The 26,532-nt window shown below is 35.9% G+C and overlaps 1 protein-coding gene and 1 pseudogene across 4 annotated transcripts in view; one reads left to right on the forward strand and one right to left on the reverse strand.

Annotated features, from left to right (window-relative positions):
- The window catches only part of OPA1 (OPA1 mitochondrial dynamin like GTPase), an 87,435-nt gene that overhangs the window by 50,956 nt on the left and 9,947 nt on the right, over positions 1–26,532 (forward strand). For all 4 annotated transcript variants that reach the window (XM_090275467.1, XM_090275481.1, XM_090275475.1 and 1 more), the window contains 6 exons: positions 4,609–4,717; positions 5,225–5,304; positions 8,275–8,415; positions 9,703–9,819; positions 11,195–11,288; positions 11,787–11,897. In XM_090275467.1, the coding sequence (XP_090131593.1) occupies positions 4,609–4,717; positions 5,225–5,304; positions 8,275–8,415; positions 9,703–9,819; positions 11,195–11,288; positions 11,787–11,897 (652 nt within the window). The remainder of the gene's footprint in view (positions 1–4,608; positions 4,718–5,224; positions 5,305–8,274; positions 8,416–9,702; positions 9,820–11,194; positions 11,289–11,786; positions 11,898–26,532) is intronic.
- Positions 940–3,588, reverse strand: LOC150021103 (band 4.1-like protein 2 pseudogene; annotated as a pseudogene).

The raw sequence follows: 26,532 nt of genomic DNA on the forward strand, positions 1-26,532 counted from the left end.
AAGGTCAGTTTTACAGGTAAACAAGGAGGTTTAATATAAAGCAAGTGTTCTACACAAATGTTCCAACAGTGGGAAGCCGTGAAATCTGGGCATGTAAAGAAAGAAAGCACTGAAGTTTTAAGCTGCCTGAGTATTTAGTAGAAGGGAAGGAATCACTCTCTCTCTCTCTCTTCCATCCTGGTCCGGGAATGCTGCCGCAGAGCATGGGCCGGAGAAGCACAGGCTCTGCGGGGCGGTGGTCTGTAAACACAGTGTGCAGTCAGAGATCTTCTTCCTAAGTCTCTAGTCTGTAGATTCTTTGCCTTTATACTAACAGTAAAAAGTCACAGGACTAGAAAGTCAAAAGGTTCAATATAAAAAGTATCCCCAATCAATTTCTCAAATATTAGAAAATTTGTAAGATATAAGAAATACTTTTGATCCATATTAATATTTTCTCATAAAGTATATTTACTGCAATCTGAAAACTCTAAATGTTTTCTGTGATTCAATGGGAATTCAGTGAGAAGAATCTATAAAAAGGAAAGCCATTATCTAAATTAGTCAGTTTCCTTTCTACACAACAGCACATGTTCAAGTGAACAGCACCTTATCTGCTGAGGCTGTCTCTGTTTACTATCATTGGATCAAAATGAGTCATAAAAAGCAGGTAGTTGCACACAAAGTAAACTGGAAACAAAACAATACTCCCTAATTTAAAAAAAAAGAGAAAGAAAGAACCAAGAATATTTAGAAGTGGTTCTAAAACAAAATAATATATTAAAATGCAAGGGAACAATGTAGACCAGACCTGTTAAGGTAAGATTTGGTGTTGGCATTTTAATTCTTCAGGCCTCTGGTTATTGTTACCAATTGTATAAATTCACCCACCGGAGTAGTGATGTGGCATTAAGACCCGAAGTGACCAAAATCCTTTGGGTTCACAAAGTTGAATGTTGTTTAATAAATGAATTTATTAACTTCCCCAGTTTCTTTGTTCACCACCACTCTCGTGACCAGCATGTCGGGGTGCTGCTCTCTGGCTTCCTTGATGGCCTGGGACAGTGCCTGCCTGGTCTTGATCAATATCTGCATCGCCTGTGATCACAATGTGTTTCTCAATTCTTATTTCAGATATCCTACCTTTTATAATTTTGGTGATGTGTGTGGTGGTTGTTGTCAACACAGAATCAGTTGTGATGGTTTGTACTGTCATTAACATGCCCCCGTCACCAGCCACCCTGCCATCAGTCTCTGCAGACTCATGATGGTTGTCGTGTCAGTTTGGACAGTAGGGACTTCCTTGGTGGAGATTTCTGTCCTTTATGAAGCATCAGGAATTTTCACCTTCTCTGTCTTTACCACCAGTGGCTCTGAACAACAAATAATTTGTGGCAAAACATCAATGTCAGCATGAGACACCTCTCCATTAATTACACATGGCTTGTCCTCTGTCTTCCCTCACGTCTTGCTTAATAGGGCCTTCGTGTACTCTCCCTGGCAGTTGCCTTTGGGGAAGCTACGTTTTCCTGGGTCACTGTTTCTACTTGCTTAAATTGACACCTGCTTGTTTGCTTGGGCTCGCTTCTGACACTGATTCCTCGCTCTCTACTAGCTTGGCTGCTTGGCTGGGTTCTCCCTCCACCTCTTCTTCATACTCCTCCTCTTCTTCCTTATGGTGCCCTCGGTCACACAGTGCTGGGGCCGTATGCTCTCATATCTTCCTCCTCACCCTCACTACTGCTTCTACTCTTAGAAGACTGGGAGGTGGAGCCCTCATGCCAGAGGCTCAGGTCCACTCCCAGGTGATATTTCTCTACCGTTCATTTCTTCTGTGACTACTTTTTCCTTTCCTAACCTCTGCCTGCTTTTCCGCCTCCACCACATTCGGAGTCTCATGAGAGCTCTTTCCTTCAATGAGTTGCACACATGGGGCTTTAGTGAGGCTTCTGATGTCCCTTCTGCCATCCCTATTCTGTACCATGGCAGTGCTGACAACTCCACAGCCATTGCTGAAACCTCCCCAGGAGGGTCAGGAAACTCCATAAATAAGGCTTTGGTCCACAACACCAGTAGAGATCCATCTAGAATCCTGGAGACCCACTTACTAGAATTGTGCTGGCCTGTCAATGTCGGTACTTGCCAGGTGGGTCTGGACCTGGGTTCAGTCGCTGTAGCAAAATTTGGACCCCAATATCAGGAACTTGGCCTTTGGTGGCTACTCTGGAGACATAAGCCTGTAAAAACACATTTTCCATAGCCTTTCCGCAGCCCAGTGATTCAGCAGTTTGAATCCAATGGTGCTTTCAAACTGTTCCAGCACTGCTGGCCTAACTTTAATGTAAAAGTTACTCCACTTACGGAAAATGTTATAGATTTGCAGCCAAGCAAAGCGATCAGTTTTCAGTCTTTGTAAATGAGGATCCCATTAGCATACATGCCCATCTTGATGTTCACGCCTTCTGAGTCCTTGGCATGATGTAGGTCGGTGCCATGCATGGAAAGCCTCTTTATATTTTCTAAGAACAGAGCTTGTGCTGAAGATAACCTCCTGTGGGTTTTATGCAGCTCTACCACCTTCTCTTCCGGCCCCTTCCTCTGGGAGGAGGCAAACTGAAGTCACTGAGGTCATGACTGGCATGCTTTTCTGGGTCATAGTCTCTAAGTTCAGCCTTTAGTGTAAAGATCCCAGGAGGGCATGAGTCACAAAAGAGCAGGGCCGGTGGCCAGAGGCAATGTCCTGCTGGAGCTGAAGGCACAGGAAGTATCTGGTGATACCTTCAGCCTACTGAGAAGGATCAGGAGGTTAGAACTTCACATTAAAAGTGAACAGCCAGGGAAATTCTCACAGTTGTCTCTTTTGTCTTGTGGAATCTAGTCCAAAGTAGTCTTCCAAGAGGTTGAGATTTCATACACTTTTTCAAATAACACTTATCCCTTAGTCAATTTTTCAGGTCACAGCTGTACTCGGTGCTATCTAGGAGGGTTACTTTACAGTTTTGGTCTTCATGGCTTTTTGAGCGGCCTTCTCTGCTCTTAGCTTATTGGTCTGCACTTCCTTTGTCTCCCTTTTTGCTGCTGCATCTGATTCATCTCCTTGTATTTTCATTTCCTTCTCCTCCTCTCTTTCCTTCCTTCTTCAGCAGGCTGTCTCAGGACTGCTCACTGAAGGTGTCTCTTCCTTGAAATCAACTATAAGGACCTGTTGTTTTCTCTGAGTTGTTTCTTCAACATCACCCTTGGCCTGCCTTTCTTCTTCAGGAAGAGATTCCTCTTTTTCTAACCTGTTCTTCCACAGGCTTGGGGTAGCCTTCTTATCGCCTCCATCTTTGGGCACTACTAAGTTATAGAACTTTTGTTTCTTAAGTCATGGGGTTATGAATCGAGAAATGCCCCTACTCTCAGACACGCTCTTCTGCCTCTTCCAGCGGTGTGGACTACTTGGGCTTTTAGCTGGAAGAGATGATGGGAATCGTTTTCCTCTTCTGGATCACAGGACTGATTCTGCTGATTTTCTGCTACATCTTTAGGTTTCTCCTTAGTTGCATCTGCTCCTAACTGGTCAGATTCCTTGTTGCCTTCAGAGGCAGAGCCTACTTCAGAAGTCATGGTCACAGCTTATGCCATGGTCAGTTTGTAGTTGCTCTTTTGCCTCACAGAAGTTGTTTTCTAGCCCCAAGCTACTACAAGTTGTTCAGACCTTTTGGCAGCAACAAAGGAAACTACCCTTTTCACTTATTCTCCCACAAAAATATAATCAGTTTCTAGCCATATTTAGTTCTTAGGCATACTATATATTATTGTCGTTGGCAGAGATGGGATATAAGCCCCATTTTGTCTAATTATGAAACATGGCTCCTAACCTCCACCATCTGATAAAATCTTGTTTGTTGAACATTCTCATCACCATAATCAAACCTTATTAAGCACCTGCCCTGCTCAGACAGTTATGAGAGGCACTGTTGAAAGATAAGATGGAGTAGTTTTCTAGGAAAATGCATGTCTGACGGTAGACTGGTTATAATTATAATTTTGGGGGGGAGAAATAGTTGTCTATACTTATTTTTTTTAGAACCCTTGTTAAGACTGGCTTTCTGAGAGAATGGTGCCATTTTCATTGATTCATTTAACAATTACAAAATTTGGAAACTAATTTTCTTATAATAAATAGCATTTACTTATGACTGTTTAGAGCTTATAAGCTTCCCACCATTACATTTACCATTGCTGTTACCAGAGAGGTAATAGTTATTATTTTTCCCCTCTTTTTTTTTTTGAAAATACTAACACATACGTCTTATGACCAAAAGGAAATGAACTGAATCGTTAGCTCCTGAATACTAGGATTCTAGGTGTTGGATTTTATGTAGTATGTAGTATGTCTCCCCCACCCCCATAATGATCTTAGAGATGGTCAGCTCATTTAATTTGGGCTAGAAGAAAAGTTTCCGTTGTTTGTTTTTTAGGCAGGTAATAGGACCTCCTGCATTTGTGTGGAAGGAACATACTTTTATGTTGTTTTAGGTACATCTGTTATTTTGGATATTTGCTTAACTGTCAATTTGAATAAAATAAATAATAAGACACAGATCAAATTAACTGTGTTTCTTTCTTTTCTTGTTATTTCAGAGAGTTATTCAACACAATGCTTTAGAAGACCGGTCCATATCTGATAAACAGCAGTGGGATGCAGCTATTCACTTTATGGAAGAGGCTCTTCAGGCTCGTCTCAAGGATAGTAAGTAGGGACAGGTCGTGGAGTTTTGAGTATTTCCAGTGATGAAGCAGTGATGCAACTTCAGAGAACATTTGTTTAAGGAAAAATAATTAATATTTCAAGTTCTTTGTTATTAATACTGTAGTTGAATAAATTATTTGTGGAAATTTTTTTGTGTGTGTGAACTGCTTAGTAACTAAATTATTAAATAAGTTAGATACATGCTTATAAGTACTGATAATCTAAAAAGCTATATTCAAACTATTTTAGTGTTTGCTAGTACATATGAGAACTTTACAAGCAATTGTACTTTTCATAGGTTGTAAATATGTATAATTAAATTTCTTATATATGCACTCTATCATATAAAATTTCTTCAACTGACTTTATTATTGATATATCACTCTGAAATAGTTTAAAAAAACAAGAATATTATGTTATGATTTGTGTACTTGTTAAATGATAAAATTCATGGTGAATTTTAAAAAAAAATTTTTTTTTTTTTTTTTTTTTTTTTAAATTTTTTAGCTGAAAATGCAATTGAAAACATGGTAGGTCCAGATTGGAAAAAGAGGTGGTTCTACTGGAAGAATCGGACCCAAGAACAGGTAAAAACGAAATAAATCTCTACTCTTATGGTGATAAAATTTTGTTCATTTTAATTCAAGAAATAAAATGTAACCTTTGCATGTCTCTAAGCCAATCTTAATAATTTCAGATGCTTGTGTCAGCCTTTCTAGAATGTAAAATCTTTAAAATAAATAGTAAACTATGAATGAAAGGTTTTTTATAAGTGAAGTAGCTGTGTTATTAAAAGAAAAGGGAGATGAAAAATTCCCCTTTTGTGGTTACTTTTAACCTTATTCTATTATATTATCTTTGGATGTTTTTGTTAGTTGTCTATTTAAATTATTATGTTCTTTTACATTTTTTGCTCTTGTGTTCACAAAATAAGGGTAGAACTTTAGACAGGAACTAGAATTGTAGAATTAATTTATTTACATTTAAGAGCACTTCAGAAGAACAAAATGGTGAAGACAAGTGTAAATGCAAATGAGTAAAAGAGGGAAAATGTGTAAATTATTAAAGCCCCCATCCTCCAACCTTTTTATTCCTTCTTTATTGTTGTGGCTTTTTTTCCTATCTAGCATTCAGTCTTTCACCACTGCCTCATTCTTGTTCATTCCTTAAATAAAAGTGTAAACAATATAGAATTAGAATACATAAATTCAGGAAGTAATGGATAAGAAAATGAGGTGGCATCTGATCCACTTTGTTTCTGAATCCATGTGGTTAGAGAAGGGAGACAAAGATATGGAAATATTGAAAGAGGCGCTAAAGAGAATGAAAAATTACCAAATTACACATTATTCCTATTTTCTTATTTTGTTTTTATTTTAAATACAGAGTTAGTTTAATTATATAATCGATACCCCCATTTTTTTCTAGTTTCATGCCTTTCTTGTTTCATAAGCTATCAGATGAATCCCAGTTTGTCTTAAAATAGGGACAGTATCCGTTTCTCTTTTTCTGAAATGATTTTTGTGGGGAAAAAAAGGAGTCATTAAGAGACTGAGAGAAGCTAAAGAAGCAGACAGAGTTAATGACTGGATTATGCCTGTGTTTAGGGTGCGTCAGCTGTCTCTACTCTGCACATGGACTGAGAGGAGGTCTGCCAGGAATAAAAGTTCTAGGGGACCCATCAGAGGTTTCTATCTGAGACAGAAGGAGGTATCAATTGGGAAAAACTAGAGTAAGGCAAATAACACCAAAGAAAAATGAAGTCTAACTTCAAGTCCTAATGAACTACGTTTAGAGTCTCCAGACAATTAATGAGGGCAAAATTTGCCTCAGCAGTTTGTGGTAAATGTGCTTTGGCCAAACACTCTCATATAAAAATGATTCCTGGTTGTAACTTATTTTTCTCAGGAACTTAAATCCATAGGGCTCCCTTCAAGAGAAGCAGAGGAATTAATTTTAAGGTCATACAAGGATGTGCATCCTAGAAGAGGAATATGGAAACCCTTTAGAGAAGAACGTTCTCCTCCCTGGGTTTTAGGGCAAAGCATGCATAAAACTAGAACAGAGGCCATAATTTGGATGGGGGGCATGCATCAGAATCATCTGGGGGGTGTTTGTGTATGTTTGTTTATTCTTTCAAAATAAAGCCTACTACTGCCAGACTCCTGTCAAGTTCTTTTTCTCTAACCTTGCTAACCCTCCCACTCCCAGTTGAAAACCACTGTTCTAGACCTCATACACAGTTAAGGAACAGATTCTAGAGGAGGTGGAGAATACCTCTGGGTCTCCCACTGCAAGTTTAAAGCAGCTATCTATAATTCTTTTTGTGACCAAATTTAGCAGGAAAAGAAACTTAAGATTTTCTTTGTTAAAGATTATTAATCCATGCTCTGAAAACTATTTTGGGCTTTTGTGGTGTTACTTTTTCCTTAGTTTTCTAGGAAAAATCTATCGCTGAAAATTCTCACCTTGTCTGAGCTGAACTAGTGCAGATCTTGGTCAGGATAGATGGGAAAGGAGTCTTGGCCTGAAGACTGAGGGACAGATGGACAGGTGGAAGTGAAAGCAGGGCAGGAAGGGTTGGGGAATATCATATTAGGAGATTTCCTTCCTACCTCAAACCAAATAGCAGAAGTTTAAGGAAACAGTAAGATTTCTTTTTATTAAATAATATTTCTTCTAAAATGTCATGTTTTCAGAGAATGGTTCTATTTGCAAGCCAATTTATTTGTGTTTAAGTGTTCTTTTTATATAAATGCTCAGATTCTGTAGCTTGGTGTAGTTTGGGCTGAGTGCTATCTATAGTAGTAACTTGTTTAACAAGTGAATCTGAAGCACTTTTACTATGCAATTTTAAAAGAAGGATTGGAAAATGAAAAGAGAGACTTAATGTGACACTGTATAAGAGTCTTTATTTCCACACTTATCACTAGTGTTTATATGTTTTCCTCCTTTGGTGAAGAGATTATGAACAATTATAGAGAAGAGACTGGAAGTGAATTTAATAATAGACACCTAACAGAAGCAATCTAAACCATGATTTTTCAATGCAAAGACTTTTTAAGAAATCCCACTATGAATTTTTTATTTAAGTTATTGAAAAAGAAACATGTCAGCAGGTACAAGCCTTACAGTCATCTAGTTCTTAGATATAAGGCATTTATAGAACATTATCTCTTCCCGTGTATTCAGGGTACTTTTTCCCAGGCTAAAATCATACTCTAAGGTCAAGAATGAAAGTACACAGTAAGATGGCTGGTACCGTAACTTCAACAGTAAAATATTTTAGCAAAAATAAAATATAACAGATAAAGCTAAATCTTTCCTTCCTTTCCTTCCTCCCTCTCTCTCTCGCTCTCTTTCCTTTTGTTTTCTTCCTGTCAGAATTCCAGGCTGCCCTGCATTCATAAGCCAGAGCACCGTGTACTTTCCTGTTTGTTATGGTCGTGTCACCTGATGTGTAACAGCAATATATTTATTAAAATTGGGAATCTGTATTTATATATAAATGTGCCATATCATGAACCAAGTAAACTCTTCTTTTAAACATTTTAAAGTGTGTTCACAATGAAACCAAGAATGAATTGGAGAAGATGCTGAAGTGCAATGAGGAGCACCCAGCTTATCTTGCAAGTGATGAGATAACGACAGTCCGAAAAAACCTCGAATCCCAAGGAGTGACGGTGGACCCGAGCCTGGTAATAAATATGTCGGAAAGCACTACCTTCATTCCTTAATCTTCATTTCTTGTTGGATAATGCCTTTGGATTCTCTTTTTCCTCACTTACAATAATTATGAGGATAAAAATATTTATAGTTTAGACTACTTTTTGCTTACCTTCATGATGCTTAGTTGGGGGAAATTTTTCTTTTTAAAATATTGTCTCTGGATCCGTATTTCCTAATTAGGGTGTAAGGGAGCAAAACTTCATTTTAATATTAGCTTAAGTGAAACCCAACGAGAAAAGTAATTCTATTGGGGAAAACAATCATATAAGAAATTTCAGAACCACATATAAATTCTCTTAAAGATTATTGTCTATTTATGTTTTCTTATTTGAGAAATGAGTATACTTAAATTCCACCAAGGGTCAGGACAAGAAAAGAAAACCGACATTCAAAACAGTTAAACTGCTATACATACGGCTTTATTTATAAATTGAAAATGAAATTAAGACTAATAATTACATGAAATTATTAGTTGAATATAGATTTAATTTATCCGCATTGCCCTAGCTCTCGTTAACAGTAAGTTGTAAGAATATCTCAGGTTTTTTTCCAAGAGACACTTTGTTCAGTGCACTTTATAAAACTATAAAATACGTAGCAAAGTACTATGGCAAAAATAGTAGATGGACTATGTGTCAGGAGATGTGAATTCTAGTACAGTTTCATTTTATTTGCTAGTAATATTACCTTTATTAATAGATATAATCTCTCTGAGCCCCACTTTTTTCATTTCTCATGGTGGTGATGATACTTGTTCTACTTACTATTGTTATGCTTTAAAAAGACAGTAGTGTGAAAGAACCTGGAACACTCTAAAGACTATATAGCCATAATGTGGGGTAGGTCGTATTGGTATAGTAACTGAAATTTAATAATCAGAAAGGAAATATTGTTGGGTTGCTTGATGTGGGTCCAAGACTAACTTCCTAGTCCTAACTCTCTCCAAGGCTCACAACCTCTTTGCCTTGGAATCTTTACCTCAAATTAGGAGAAGATAATCCCTACCTTGTCTGCTCTACAAGATGATTATTTGAATATAGCAGCAATGCTTGTTAAAAACACTGTAAATTTTGAAGTACATAAACTGGTAAGGGGACAGAGTAGTAGTAAATTAATCTTTGTCTTGAAAAAAAATTAAATGGTTTTAATTAACTTTTTTATAAATATGCTTTGTATGTATTTTTTCAGAATGTGTTTGATTAACCTGAGGAGTGTATAATAACTCTTTGGCGTTTGTTTGTTTTTTTTCATTTTAGATCAAGGACACCTGGCACCAAGTTTATAGACGACATTTCTTAAAAACGGCTCTAAACCATTGTAACCTTTGTCGAAGAGGCTTTTATTACTACCAAAGGCATTTTGTAGATTCTGAGGTAAGGTTTCCAGAAACAAGTAGAAATGTTTTTTAGCAATAGTTTTTTAGACGCTTAGAAGTAAACTTTAGTTTTAGCATTAACTTTCGGTCCTTTCATCTTCTGGAAAAAATGTGTGATCTATAAAGAATAACCTAATCCATATATTTTCAAAGATATTTCCCACTTTGGTAGTATCTGCATCTTACTTGCAAATCATCCCGGTGCCTCTAAGATTGTGTGTGCATTTAATGGGCACTTAAAAAAAAATGTTTTTAAAGAATTAGCTTTGTATGTTAGAAAATAATACCTTCCCATTGTAGAAAGTAAATGCAAATAATAAATGTTAAAAAAAAAAACATGAAAAAGGAAATAGTCCCTTACAGTCCTTCACCTAGAAGTAATTTCAGTTAACATTTTTGTATATTTTTATTAAACTCTTTTGTATGTGTACAACATAATCATACATTTGCATAATGGAAATTATACTGCGAAACAATTTTTTATTGTGCTAGTTTCATTTATTATGTTGTAATTCTTCGTATCAGTAAAATCTTGTTTTAAATAATTCTTTTAAAGACTAAAGTTCTTGGACAGTTGTAAATAGTTTAATGTCACATTTTACAAAATAACCTCTAGGTGGCAGGAGATGATGTATTTTGAGCATTTTGTTAGAGACAGAAATGTTTTTTAATGTATCCTTCTGAAGGAGCTCTATTACCCAGTGATCTTATATGAGATCCCTTAAAATGCTTTCCTTTGAGTTTTCGGCAGCTTAAAATAAATTTACATTTAAATGCACCTATGTAAAAAGTGGCAAATTTTTGCATAATTTCAATTGTTGAAAAGACCTCTCTACAGAAAAAGCTTTTTAAAAAAAATATCATTGGGAGAGAAATTAGGGGAAAAGGGGACAACTGTAATTGAAAAACCAAAAAAAAAAAAAATATATCATTACTTTATTTTCATATACAGCTGAACTTTAAAAATTTCTTATGTATACACTCAAAGAAAAGAGGTTAACCTAAGGACATTTTTTTAACATGGCTGTGAGTTGAAACTAAATGCAAATTAAGGATTATATAATGTGCTGCTTATTTCTACTTAGTATATAACGTAATGAAATACCCTGCTTCTCAAGCTTATTTGCTTTGCTATTGGAATCAAAGCAAAGTTGTGAGGTGGATAGAACCCAAATCATGAAGAATTTGATGGATCCTGTGCAGAAAAGATTTTGTAGCTTATATCTACAATAGGAATATGAGTATATATGTCAGGTAAATCTGAGTATTTTTATTTAAAGCTTAGGCTGTAGTTATTCACTTTAGTAGTTGTATTTATGATCAAATTTATATTTAAATTTGCATCTGGTAATCTTAATTACCTAATATTTCAGTTGGAATGCAATGATGTTGTCCTGTTTTGGCGAATACAGCGCATGCTTGCAATCACCGCAAATACTTTAAGGCAACAACTTACAAACACTGAAGGTAAGCCACAGAGGAACCATTTTCTAATTTTGACATCAAAAATAATAGTAATAACATCCATATTTAATAGCATTCCCAAATACTTCCTTTACAATAGTTTTATTCAAAACATTGAAAATTACTATTTGCCTTTAAAATATTAATGCAAATAAATTATAATTGAAAATGATGGGAGTTAAACATACCAGGAGTCTCTCTCCATTACACAAAAATTGTTAGGAAAGGACTACTAAGCATCATTTGTTTTTGTTTTTTTGAGAAATCTGCACTTCTGTTAAAGTGTTAGAACTTGAGACTATGACTTTCTCTGAGATATGTATTAGTTTTATATTGTTAAAAGTACTGAATAATAGGTAAATATTCTCCCTCTAACTGAGAAGTCTGAACTTAATAGGTTAATAAGAAAGATAAGAACTTCCTCTCCATATCTTGTTAATTTCACATCCTTGTGCATTCATAAAAGTGGTGCTCCTCAGTGTTTTTATTTACTTTGAACAGTTAGACGATTAGAGAAAAATGTTAAAGAAGTATTGGAAGATTTTGCTGAAGATAGTGAGAAGAAGGTTAAGTTGCTTACTGGTAAACGAGTGCAGCTGGCTGAAGACCTCAGTAAGTAGTTTTTCCTGCCCTTCACCTTACTGCCTTTTCACCATCCCCATTTCTATTTATTTGCTAACGCATTTAATCTCAAACTTACAGAAAAGTACATACAAAGAACTTTTTTCCCTGAACTATTTGAGGGAAAGACGCTAACTTGAAGCTCCATTGCTTCCAAGTACTTTACTGTGTAGCAACCATAATGCAACCATAAAAATCAGGATGTTAACACTAATACATTTCTCCATCTAATCGCACACTCCATTCAGGTTTCTCCTGTTGTCCTGATATTGTCCTTTCATGTCACAAGATGTTCCATGCTCGTTCTGTACTTTCCCTGATCCAGCTTTCTTTTCTTTTTGGAGAATGGTATTTAGAAATCAAAGCTGGGAACTAGTTATGCTCATTGTTCCTGGAATATCACTGTTCCCAGACCCTCTCAGTGGAAAGAGCTAGGGAGCCTAGGGAGCAAATGTTGCATGTACACACGTAGAGACATAAATACATTTGCATTTATATTCCTAGTCATATGTATATGTCTATATTGAAAACCATGAGCCAACACTGATACCATTTTAATCCAGTAATACAGGGTTTGTTCTTGTTTTCTCCTTTTCCATATTTGTAACTCCTTTTTCTGGCTATGAGAAATCTGGCCTCAGGTATCAATAATATATTTACTTGTTTTTATCAGCCCTTTTATATGTAACCAAACTTGCCACTATCCCCTTCATTGAACAAATGTTCTTTTCACCCAGCTCAGGCTCTTATGACACTGACCCCAGGTCACTACCTTAGTGCCTCACTGTGTCAACACCTTGCTCCCCTCATCTAGGCTCGGACAGCTTGTGTCATGTTGCCCTTCTGGCGTCCTTTTCACTGAGCTCATGCTCTGATTGATGCCTTACGCAGACATCTCCCCTCTCATTCTCCCCTCCCCACCGTGCCCTACACAGGGACTCCATCCTCACCGGAAGCCACGCTGTGCTTTTGTGGAGATACCCTCTTCGTCCTACGTGTGCTCCAACACCCTGTCCCAGACTACCTTCCTAAACAGAACTTCGCCCTAGCTGGTGTGGCTCAGTGGATAGAATGCTCACCTGTGGACCGAAAGTTTTCCAGTTCAATTCCCAGTCAAGGCACATTCCTGGGTTGCAGGCTAGGTCCCCAGTTGGGGGTGTGTGAGAGGCAACCAATAGCTGTTTCTCTCCCTCCTTTCCCCTCTCTAAAAGTAAATAAAATAAAAATAAAAACAGATACTCTCCTCACTCCTGGACCAGGCCCCCAACACCCACGTGTAAACACCATCTTACACTTGGCCAGGCTTCTCACTTCACTAGGTAATGTGGCTTTCCTTCCCCTCCACCACCCTCTACCCCATTCCAGCTGGACCTATCTAATCACTTTCACTTTGTTGGGGGGTGGGGGTATTTAGTTTTTTCCTGATGCTAGTAGGTTTCAAACTTTAAGATATTTTGATTGCATATTGAGATTTACTCAGATCCTGGAGAACCCAAGGAAGTCAGTGAAAGATTAATATTATTAAGTAAAAATAAAGTTACTGGGGGTTGGTGCTTCTATTTAAGCTTACCTTGTTACAAGTGTCCCTTATTTTAGCCTTCTGAAACAAAGTACTTTTTCTTTCAATGTATACTTAACTTTATTATCTAATGAGTTTTCTGATATCCAAAAGAAAGCATATGGGGAACAGAAAGAAGTTCTTCAGCCCTGGGCGGGTGGCTTGGTGGGTTGCAGTGTCATCCTGTTACACCAGGAGTCGGGGCGCACACAAGAAGCCGCAGTGAATGTGTGGATAGGTGGAACAACAAGTCGATTCTCTTTCTCTTTCTCTCTTTCTTTCTCAAAAAAAAAAAAATCAATAAGTTAAAAAAAACAAAAGTTCTTCAGATCTGAAAACCGTTTCTAAGCTGAATTTATATCGCTACAATACAATCGCTCAAGTACCCACGAGAAAGCCAGCAGTTTTACTATTTTATACACTGTGCCTGAGCCGCGTGCTGTCTTCCACTGCCTGTCTTCATTCTCTCCCTGTTTCTAAGTCACCTGAGCTCTTCCTTTCTGTTGTTTCCTTTTCTTTCTCTAATCATTTTTTGAAACAGCCCATTTTAACTTCTATTTTCATTTTCTGTTGCATTTTTTTTTTATGCCAGTTTGGCGACTTATAAGTTTATGCTAACTTATAGAAGATCTTTGTTTAACTCAGAATTGCCATTTATTAACTGTGTTATCGTAGGCATGGTTTCTCCCAGAGCCTTAGCTTCTTTCTAAAAACAACAACTGTAATTGCACAGGATTGTTAGGAGCATTAGTTCTGAAACATTTGGAAGTCCCTGGTTCCTAATTTTATGCTGAATTAGTCCTGTTCCAGGAAAAGCTGTGTCAGTGTCCCAGTGTATACAAACATATCCGTAGTCCCAGGAAATTCTTCAGACAGTGAAATGATTCCATGTATTTTACCAGTGTATACACTTTTAAGTGATTTTTAAAAAAGATGTCTTTTCTCCATGTTTTATAATAGAGCCTTGTGTGTAACCCTATCACTTTCCATTCCCAATTTGGTTCTTTAAAGAAAGTATATGTGTGTACTATCAAGCCAGGCCTTATGTTCTGCTGGTTTTCCTGAGAAACTCGTGACTTCGCTGAAATGATTTACTACTTCTGTACATATAAAATTATGGTCATGTTAATGTACCAGATAATGTCCTTGGAAGCAAGTGTTTGATCAGTGACTCAGCTTCATCAGTCACACGAAGGGAGATGAGCCATGACTTCGTCCATTAGTTGAGAAAGAATCTTGAATATCTTTCCTTACTGTTTATCTTCAGTCTAACACTTGAGAATATGGTCATGGATACTTTCAACAGGAAAATTTTAAAGTTTAATAGTTACTACTGTATTATACAGATCAAAGTGTCTAGTATACATATTCAGCTAGAATAGTGTATTAGTTAACAGAATTTAGAGAAGGGGGCAATCAAGAATGTTTTTACTATAATTTTAAAATTATATTGGGTAGAATATTGTAGAGATTGGTAAAATTTGCTGCTGTCGCATTTATTGCACTTTGGAGATTCGCCAACTGATTGTCCTTTAAGAAGTAGTAGTATGGTTTCTCATATCCTGGAGAAGACAGACCATGTTCACTAGTGAAATTAAACTATGAAGCCTGAGTTAGGAAGATCAAAGAAATGAGAGAAGAGACTCCCTCTTCTAAGCTCATGGGAGAAGCCATACATAGGAATTAGGACTCTTTGGATATGTGTTAGAGTCCAGAGCTGGAGCTGGGAAAGGCAGGATGAACCTTGGGCCTCCTAAGACACAGAAAGTAGAAGTACTTGAAGAATGGTGGGGACATGTCAACAGGATACAGAGGCTCCAGCTGGCCAAGACCAGGACAGTTTGGGTGTCAAAATAAATAATGACAGTTATAAATTGTAACCCACTAAATAAAGCAAATCCATAAATTAATAATTATATAAATAAATGAATAAAATAAGTGATGGGGAATGGGATATTTATTTAATCACACAAAATATCACCACATGAACTAATTAAAAAGGGGAAAGTAATTTTGCAGTGGAGAAGCCTGGCAATACTACCTAGTCAAGCGGTCAAAGTTAATATTATCAGTAATGGTCAAATCAGACCTGTGTGGCACCTTATGGAATGCAGTGAGAAGAACCCAGCATCCCTTCCAGGATATTCTTACCAACGATGTATAACTTAAATCTAATTATAAAAATACAGCAGACAAACCTAAATTAAGGCACAGTCTACAAAATAACTAGCCTGTAACCTTCAAATGTATCAAGATCATGAGAGACAAGGAAAGACTGAGGAACTATTTCAGGTTGAAGGAGACTAAAGACATACAATGTGTGATCCTGCACTGGACCTTTTTGCCCTACAGGATATTAGTGGTCCAGTAGGTAAAACTTGAGAAGGATCCGAGGGTTACATGGTAGTAGAACATCAATGTTAATTTTTAAACTTTGATTATTTGTAGCTAAAACAGTAGAATATATGGGGCTTTGAAAGCATAGTGGCAATAAATGATTCGGGGAAAATATGTTCTTTGTAGTGTTCTGACAACTTTTCTCTAAGTCTGAGATTATTTACATAAAAGAGTTAAAAAAAGGTTCAATTTTGTTTTTATAACTGATAATGGGTCAGGTTCATATGAGGATAATTTAGAGAAAATGAGACATTTGAATACAAGATCTCTGAAGATGTCAAAAGACTGTTACCTCATGGAAAATTCAATAAGATTCGTAGCTCATCTTTCTACCTTAATTTCTTACTTGGAGTGTCTGGTCACACTTAGACCTGTCCAATGTTTAAATATGCCCGTTAGGACTTTGATGAAATTATCTTGATTTTATAGTGAATTTTATTTCAAAAGATGTTAATAGGTATTTAAATACACTGTTAGATAAAATCTATTTGGAATCCCAGCAGAATTTTTAATAATGTTTCCAACCTATCTATTCAAACAGACTGCAGTTTTTAAATGCTGTCTTTGGAGAGGAAAAGATTGGTATATTGTAGCTTAAATTAAAGGTTTTCTTTCTATTATGCTCTGTTTTATGATTTATAAAATTTATTTTATGATTGTCATATGCAACAAGTAACAGCACTATCATCTCATGGACTTTTTAAAGAATTTTGTTCTCCATTCTACCCCCAGCATTGGCAATAGTTGCTGGTAATGTTGCTAAACTAAGTTCCATCTTGGAATTCTCTTATCGTTCGCTATGAATATTGTGTCAGCTATTAACTAGGTTATTGTGAATGTTTGGGCCTTAAATCAATTGTCTAGGATTCAGAGCTTAGGTTTACTTTATTTATTTGTTTGTTTATTTTATTTTTAGAGAGAGGGGAAAGGAGAAAGAGAGGGAGAGAAACATCACTGTGTGGTTGCCTCTCACTCACACCCCCAACTGGGGACCTGACATGCAACCTAGGCATGTGCCCTGACTGGGAATCGAACCAGAGATACTTGGCTCGCAGGCCAACGCTCAATCCACTGAGCCACAGCAGCCAGGGCTGGAGCTTAGGTTTCTTTTAAAACTCTAGTTCACTGAAGCGCAAGTTATACTTTAAATTCTCTGTGTACATAATCAAAGTCATTGATACCCAGGAATTAAAGAGGTATTACCAATCATTTAGATCGCTCTTTCTAAGAACTGTGGGGTCTTTCTCTCCTCGTTTTACAATAGATTCCTTTTCATTTTTGTATCAGAACTTGAAACTGTTTATGAACGTATATTTGAATACTTTCCTCTCCCAGATATTAGGTTATGTGCTTCACATGCATGCTCATAGGTATAGTCATTTTTTTCATTTTATAGATCAAGAAATGGAGGCTTAGAAACACATAGATAATAAGTGGTAAAGCCAAGATTTGAGCCCAGGTCTTTTAATTACTGTGCTTAACTAATTTAAAAAGAAAAACTCAAGCCATTGAAAAATATAATTACATAAAATGGTTCTTTATATTTAGGAGCTTTCTTCTTACCCATGTCTTTTATGAGGTAGATCAGAATGACATACATATTAGTGATGATGATCATCATCTATGTATTTCTTACACTGTATAAAGTTTTGCAACTTTAACTGTCAAAGGATTATGAAAACTTGGATAGAATTTGAACGTCTGGGTAAGAGAACACTAAGAGTGTAAACGAAGCCATTGAACAGATTGAAGGGCATTAATTCTCTTTATATGACTTGCAATCATGTTTCAAAGTGTAGTGTGTCAAATTCCACCATAGTGAAATAGTATCTGGATGCCCAAAACTCAGACACGGCATTTCAGTGTAACGTGTTCATGCTTAGAGAGCCTTAAGATCCAGCTATAACAGATACAGAATTTTTATTGAGCAGTTGAGGCTTTTTGTTGAGCTAGTCTGTGAGTGTTGAAATGTTTTATAGTAAGCTTCAGTGTATTTCTTCATATTTCTTGTACTTCATAGAAGATATCCTTCAGTCAAAACTGAATACTTCGTATTTACATCTCATTTACCAATAAAACATGAAAACAGTAGTAAACTCCTTGGACTGCCATTGCACAGGCATTTCTTAATGCTACTAGCAGGATGTCCTTAATGTTAAAAACAGTGTAGCTTAAAGAAGCTGGTAAATTAGAATTTTCCAATATCCGCAGCTTTTTTTCTCCGCCAGTTAATTTGCTCTGCTGATGCCCTACGCGAGGTGGCAACAGCTGGCCTTTTTACTAGAGCTGGGGGATTAGAGAGCAGAAATCACAGCAGCGTGCTCGGCCTCTTGCCTCTGTTGACTGTTCTTTATTGTTTGATGCCTGAGCATCTCCCAGACAGCAAGCAATTGTTTCTTGAAACTTAAAGTTTGTTTCTCTTGGGAGCATACAATGCTGGTGGGGCTGTCTTTGTGTCTCTTCACTTTCCCAGTGTCCTCTTATCCACTACCCTATGCTTTCTCTTGATAATGAGAAAGGAGCAAAGATACATGCTTTGTATCTCAGAGTGCAGGAGATTCTGTTTTGACTTTAAAAAGTTAAGAATATAGACTACGAATGGAATTATTATTTCCCCTGGGCTACATTCAGTAACAAATCATTTCTATAATGAAAACTTTGTCCTTCATAATTAATCGACTAGTACATTTTTGAAATTATAGTGATAAAAACGGAGCAGCAGCAGAATGGTTCGATGCTACCATTTTAAAAGTTAAGATCAGAAGAGAAATGCACCATAGCTGCTTAAATCTAAAAAGACCCTTTCACTTTCTCTAAAACATAATTCTACTTACAGGATAGTTAAGAAATATCTTTATGCCATGAATGAAAAGTAGTCAGAACATATGTAGATGAAACATTCAGCCAAAATTATGTTGATGTCCTTCATTTAGGAAAGAAAAATATCAAGATATTCTTGAATTGAATTTTCACTACTTCCTCCCCATTCCTAAACTTCTCCCATCCCTGCCATGTGCTTGAGGGCCACTGGGGATAAAAATAGTGACCATGAAGTAGTGTGAGACTGGAAATAACCCTAGAAAGATGATTATAGTCAGAATTTGAAATTTAAAATTATAGAAAAGGAAAGTCAAATGTTTAAAATTATTTTTCCAGAGATGGGACTCTGGAGTGCTTATTTTGACAAGTCTCCCTCCATAGGCAAATCATGCCATGTACCACCACCCACCCACCCACCCTTCTGCCCACAAACCAGTGTTCTGGAGAGTTCTTCAGTTCGTGGCAGTGCTGTTAGTTATTAATTGAGATTAAATTGACATATTTTCTTTTAGTAGAGCCTGATAAAACATGTGGCTGTTGATAATTTGGTGAGTTATTTGAGCTGTATCAATAGTAGCGTGATCCTATTTTTCTGTAGCTATAAACAAAGAATTTTAAAGGGATTTAAAGGAGGAGGGGTTGGAATTAAGTTGTAAAATTCTACATACCTAGGCCCAGAGAGCATTTAAACAAACTAAAAAGCACAACCACAGAGAATAGAGTGAGGTGTCCTGGAGAGAAATCATGCACGGGAAGGACCATGCATCCTGACATCATTTGTTTCTAAATACTGTTGCTCTGTTTCTTTGACCAATAACTGTAACACCCTAATACTTTGCTCATCTCTCCTAACTTCTAACACTTTTCTAAGCAAGCTTTTCCTTTTGTCTCTCTTTTATTATATCTTTCACTGTGCCTTCTTCTAGGTCATTATCACTTTGTCCGAAACCAGTATTTTTCCTCTGCCCTAGTTATTTACCTTCTTTTAGTGACTAAAAACCTTACAGAGGTACTGCCAGTAATTCTTAACTGAACAGAAGGCAGGCTTCCCACTGTAGGCAACCAAAATACTTTTTATTCTATTGTGATTGATCTATTCTCCAAAGTGATACGATTTTTTTCATAAATTCGCCATACTTTATATGTTATATGTTGTATTGAATATGTGTTCGGTGACTGATCGTGAACTGTTAATTCAGACTCTTCATTAACCCCCTTCTCTTGACTTAAAAAAGATGCTATCTCTTCTCATCTTAAGGAACCTTTTTTATGCTCTTGTCATGCCAGAAAGCTGCCATCTCTTTCCCCTACAGAGCAGCTTGCGTCAGCCACATTCACCCTGGACCACTCCCTTGCTAACATCTGGGACCTGGCTTCCTTCCCTAGTGAAGCCACTTCCTTCTGGTCACTAGTGTTCTTGTAACACCAGTTTACCAAAACACTTTCGTAATTTTTTTAGGTTTATTAGGAATTTTTAAGTTGATTGAAGTGTTTTTATTCCCTTTGGCACTTATGTACTTTTTGGAATGGTTATTAATAAAAATGGACATATTTGGAAAATGGAAAAATTGGAATGTTTCTCTTCTTCACAGAGTAAGATAACTTTTTTCTGTTCTATGTTATCAGTGTTTATGGTCTTTAAGGCATTTTTCAGGATAAAAGTAATTAAATTTTTAAATTCTGCCTCTGTGAGATATTTTTATGCTAAGCTGAAATTGCCAAATTAAAGCATCTAAGAAAGATAGTGAAAGATTATTTTTACCTTAAGTCTGCATAGATGAAGTAGACGCTGCTTTGTGTGGTAGCTGAGAGCAAGAGAGCTACAAAGAGTAAAGTAATCCTCAGGGAGAGGCCTCTGAGGTGGAAACGTGGTTATTTACACACAGAATTCCACATCATGAGCCTGAGTCCTGTGCTTTCCAGGTTATTGATGAAAAAATCCAGACTCAAAATGCGGCCTTTAAGAGTCAAGCATGTTTTCCATGGCCTAAGTCTAGTTTTTAAAGACAACATTGAAGGATTATTAATAAACTGGTACAAGATTAAAAGAATATTTAGCTATCTGTACAGGCTACTGGTACTCCTTGCCTTATTAGCAAGTATATTCCTCTTACTTTAAACACACGTTTAAACCAATTAAAAGTAAGAATAAAATAAGAATAAAATATAAGTTCTCTTCAATAATTATGGATTTAATTCCTCTTTTATCATTTTAACATAGTTTTTATTTATGTGTTATTGTGATATGTGTTTATGTGTATATTCTTATGTATAAAAAGGCCAGTACCTCCGCTGCCTTGCGGCATACCTCTTCAGGGGAAAGGCTAAGGGAGTAAACCCCGACAGAAAATCCGGAGCCGGAGTCCCTAAGGCGGTTTGACGTTGTAGTCAACACCGGCAACTCCTGCGGCGCACCTGAAGCCAAGCTGTATTGACTCCGTCTTTCCCTTGGACCCTTCAGCTGCGAAGAGAAGGGGGGTCTGCTGCATGGGCAACAGCAGACCCTCCATATCACCCTGCCCAGGCTCTGTAGCTTCAGCTTCACTGGAGAGGACACTCCAGCGTCATCGCAAGATGTCGATTCAACATGGGAGGAGACACTGTCACTCCCGAGTCGGACTGCACAGCCATTCTCGGCGGTGCAGATAGACTCTTAAGAAGCTACACCACCGTCTCTCGAGACGGACGGCTGCCGATGAAAAAGGCCAGTGCACAGAATTAAAGCTAGGAATTCGGCTGTTATTTTCCCTTGCTAATAATACCACTTCCTTAGTGACTAAGTTCATAATGAAATAACATCTCAACATCTCTGAACTTGGGATTAAACTTTGATTTGTTATATTTTTGTTTTATATATTTTCTCCATCTCTAAGATGGAAAAAAACAGAATCTAGTCATTGAAAACAATCCAATCACAAACAGTCCATTGGCCTGTGAAACAGCATGTTAAAAAAATAAATGATATTAATAAATTTTTTCTAAAAGAACAGTCTTGAAGGACAAATTGATGCACACTAAACTGGTGACCTCTGAAGTAGGGTTCTCAAGGGTAGTTGGAGGGGGAATTAGAGGAAAAGGAATTTTGATTTTTTTATTATACATTTCTAAACTTTTTTTTCCCAAAGGAACATAATTTCATATTATTAATTATTGTAGTCATGGAAATAATGAAGCTAATCCATGATATGATCAACTTTAAAAGGACGGAATAGTTTCCCAAGTACCGTCTTGGTGATTGTGACATCAAGAGACATTTTATGGGGCCACATAGTAATTGCTCATCATGGTGCTCTCTATAGTGGTTAGAATTCACTTCAAGTTCTTCTCATTTCCAGTAACTACCTCTCATGGATCTGTCATCTGTGAATCAATTGAAATCTGTTTTGAACTAGTGAAGTTTTCAAGCTTGTACACCCATTTAAGATCATAGATTTTCTCTACTTCATTATTATCCACTGTGTATGAAACTAGTCGATTTTAATTTCTCATAGAACAGCTGTATCATCTATTCCTTAGTTTTAGTATTTTGAGTTATAGAAAGAAGTTCAGTTAGATCATTTTTTCTGGGCCACAGAATCCAAGTCTTTTTAGTTTCTCCTTTTATTGACGTCATTTTATACTCTTGAGGCATATGTATAGATTATACCTGTCTTCATGAAATACACTGCCAGACTTTTTAGGTGTTTTTGTTTTAATCCTTTTTATTATCACAGAGCTAGTGTATATGCATTGTGGAAAGTTAGAAAATATAAATGGCAAAATTTTTAAAACAACTGCCACTACATAACAACCATAACATAGTATTTTAACAAAAATTTTAATGTGGTCTTAAGTACACAATTTCTATCACATTTCTAACACATATTTTCATGAAGAGATCTTAGGTTGGCTTTCTCTTATACCTCAAATCTTCATCATCATTGCTCCTATTTCTGGTTTCTCCTATCAGAGTAGACTAAATTTTTCTTCCTTTTCTTCATACAAACTTATTTTTAAAAGATTCACTGAGAGGAAAAGCAGCATTAGTAAAAATAAAACCGATAGTACCAATTATTTTAACTAGGTCAGCTATTCTAGAGACTATATTGCAGCAAAACATACTGAAAATCACTTTTGAAAGTTAATCCTCACCTGTATTCAGGACCCTGGCACTTCTTATGTGTGCTTGTGCCTTCGTTATGTCTCTTTCTTGCTTCAAAAATGTTCAAGTCATTCCAGTCTTAAAACTGTTGGATTGATTCTTCCATGCACTGCAGCTGCTTTTGATCTTGATTCTCTTTTAAAAAGGAAAACCTTTGACGGCTATTTGCCTTCTGCCTCCACTTTTATCATCCACTCGATTCTTAACTTTGTAATCTTTTATTCTCATTTCTACCTAAATTGTTTTTTCTCAGATTTCTGACAGTCAAGGGAAAGCAATGAATAGAAGGTATTCTCATGTAACTGTATGATTTGGTACTTGGGAACCCAAATCCTGCTTGGGACTCTATTATCTGTCTCTTCCATTTGTATAGAATTTATTATGTTTGTCCATGTTTGCATCTTGTAAAGGCATATGAGGCTTGTAAGGAATTATCCCCATTGTTTAGATGGGAAAATTGATTTCATTGAGGGAAATTATTTAACTAGTTTCCTAAATATTTATGGCAAAGCTGGGAGCTAACAACATGTATTAGAGATAGTATCTTTTTAGATTTGTTTTGGAACTTTTTCATCTTTAGTCTTTGGGTTTGTTCTTGTGGGTTTGTATAATTTAGCCTCATTTTTTTATAATATTTCCAATGTGTAAGTTTTAGAGCCTGCTCTCCTAGTTAAACTAATTATTAAATATCTAGGGCAATGAATTTGTCTCCTAAATACATATGTAATAGTTTCAGTCTTCAAAAAAGAAAACCCAGGGTTATAAATCTGTGTATATATTCTTATTGCTATTTCAATTTTTGCTTTTCCATTTTCATAGAAAAAAACAAATTATGACTTAAAATTTAAAGGTGATATTCTAAATTAATGAATATGTGAAATTCTGACGTTATTTTCATTTTTCTTTGAGCATTATTGTGAAGACTTCTGAAACCAGTATCAGTAATGATTCCCCCTTGCAGTGTTATAAGAAGTAAGAACTGAAAACTTATGAAATCAGCCTCATGAAATATGAATGCCTATTAGTTCTTCTTGTGATAAGTTTAATAATACTTTGTCCTAATATAGCATCTTATTTAAGCTATATTTCATTTTTGCTTTTCATCTCAGTTAATAACTTTATTAAAGCCTGTAATTTTTTAATTCCATATTTTTTTCATAAACTTTTAGTTTGGTTCATAACTCAGAATTACATTCTGTTTTTGTATTATTTTCTTTTACTTTTAAAATTACATTAATGAGCTGACTGTTTAAGAATCATTCTTATGATTCATTCATCTGTTACACCTCCTTTTTAAAGCTTCAGCACTGAAGGTCTTTTGACAAACCAATATTTATAACAGTTTGACAGCAGGGTGAGGACCAGCGTTTGTCTTTGTAACAGCTTGAAGAAAGACCCTTTCCAGGACCCAGTCATGCAGTTACAATCTTGACCTCTTTCTTGTGCTGGGAACATACATACAGCAGCATGTGTTTTCTTGTCCCATTGACTGTCCATTCACTTCCCATCTGTTTTGCAGTCTTAAAGGAACAGAAGGGGCCCTCTTCTTATAAATCTGTCTTTGCAAGTGATAAATGATGCCCTGTCTCTTTAAGGGCTGCCTGGGTGGTTTTCCTTTTCTTAATGTTTCAACTTTTAACAAAATTCAGGATAAAATATACTTTAGAATAACAGGAAATAGAAAAGGAAAATATGATGGATTATTTTAAAACCTTGATTGATTGGGACAGAATACTTTACTAGTTATTAGGCAAAAGTTTTCCCAATTAGTTACCTAAATCATATTTTTAAAATTGTATTGATATTTAGATTGTTCAGCGGTGACAAAAGGAATGTGTTCATTTTGGGATAGTATATTCATGTAAACTTTCTTGGAGAAAATAAAGCAATGTATTATTAATGAGTTAGCATATAAAATAACTTGTAAAGATTTTTTTTCACCTTAATTTGAATTGATATATGTAATAATATATGGAGTGTTTTATGTACTAGATACAGAATAAAATAATTCATAGTAGACTTTTATAATCTTAAGATAGAATTAATCTAACTTTTACATTTAAAAGACAGTCATGAATCCCATAAAATTTATGATTTTTATCTTCTGTTGCTGAAAATAAATACTTTATAGATATTAATCACTGAATTTTCCAAGAATTGAGCAGAATTTATTTTAATGTTTTCTCCCATGCAGGTATATTCATAGAAGTTTAAATATGACAAGTATTGCCCCCCCCCAAATATTCTTAAATTACATGAAAAGCATTACCAGTGTAAAAAAGACCACTTTTAGAATACATTGTGTATTGTATAAATCAGCTGCCTAGTGATATGTCTCCTACAAACCAGCATGATAGTTTGTTTATTAATTCCCTGCCTTATCCCAAAAAAAGGATTTGAGGCAGTTTACAAAGACCTATCTTGTACAAAAGGTAAAAATACTTTAATGGAAAAGTTAAATGGAAGGGAAAATAAAATCCAGGCAAGTGAAATAATGTGAAATTTGGGATAAAATTAGTACCCCCTCAAAATACATGCTTAAAGGTTCTAGATACTTTGCCATAAGTAAGCTGCAAATTTAGCCTTGCGCTTCCTAGTAGCTGATGCAAAATATAAGGACAGCTGATTTCATGAGTTATGGTAGCTGTCAGACACCGATGCAGCAGTTGCTTAGATAAAGCCTAGGTACTTCCAATACATACATCTGAGAGAAATTTCATTAGTCCTCATAAAAGGAACACTGAGTTATATGATAGAGTGAATCATGGCTGCATATAATCATGAATTTCATGGGGCTCTTAAATGTTCTCAATTAAGGCCAATAAGAAGCAATTCTGAGGAAAATCAACATAATGTAGTCCAGATACATAGCTATTTGGTTTGACTTATCTAAAGATGAAATATGTATATGGTATCTAGAGAAATAGATGCATTATACATTCCCCCATCCAGTCATCTATAAATATTATTTCTTAGAGCTAAGCCCTTTAGTAAGTATCAGGTGGCAGAAAGTTCAAGCTTTTACTCATTGACATAGACACACACCTGGAATGGTGCTACTCTTTTATTAGTTAAGGGCAGATCCATAAGGATTAATAGTTACCTGAAATGAAATTAAGGTTGCCATCTACTTACGAAAGTTGAAGGGCCTAACCAATATAAAGGCCTAAGTATAAAGCTACTCTCTTGTCATCTATACTGAAATATTTTGGAGACTTGACCTCAAAATATCAAGAAAGTATTTTAAGAGGTTTTGATTATATTAGCCAACAGGTGCTAGGTAGAAAGGTGGAAAGGGTTGCAGTTCAAAAGTTCTGAGAGAGAAAGAGAGAGAGAAAGCTAAATTTACCCACAAGTCACTTGGAGCTGTTTTTTATTCAGCAGACATGTTATAATTTATCTCACAGACTTTCTTATGGCAGCCTTTTTCTTTTTTTTTTTTTTATCCTAAATCCTATTTTGGAGTTTGAAAATAGCAAATTTTAAAAATAATTATCTCTAATGTTTGAATTAAGTACTGGTTAAATCAGATCATTCAGCAATAAATGAATGAACAGTGAATATTCATGGGCGTCTATTACATAGCAAGTTCTGTGCTAGGCTTAATGATTTTAAATGACAGACTTTTTCTAAGTATGTATATGATTTATAGATGCAGTCCCACATTGATGGGCAGAGCAATATAAAACTGATCTTTCTAAAATTAACTA

This window comes from Furipterus horrens, unplaced genomic scaffold (assembly GCF_987537825.1).
Source record: "Furipterus horrens unplaced genomic scaffold, mFurHor1.1.pri manual_scaffold_1, whole genome shotgun sequence".
NCBI lineage: Eukaryota > Metazoa > Chordata > Mammalia > Chiroptera > Furipteridae > Furipterus > Furipterus horrens.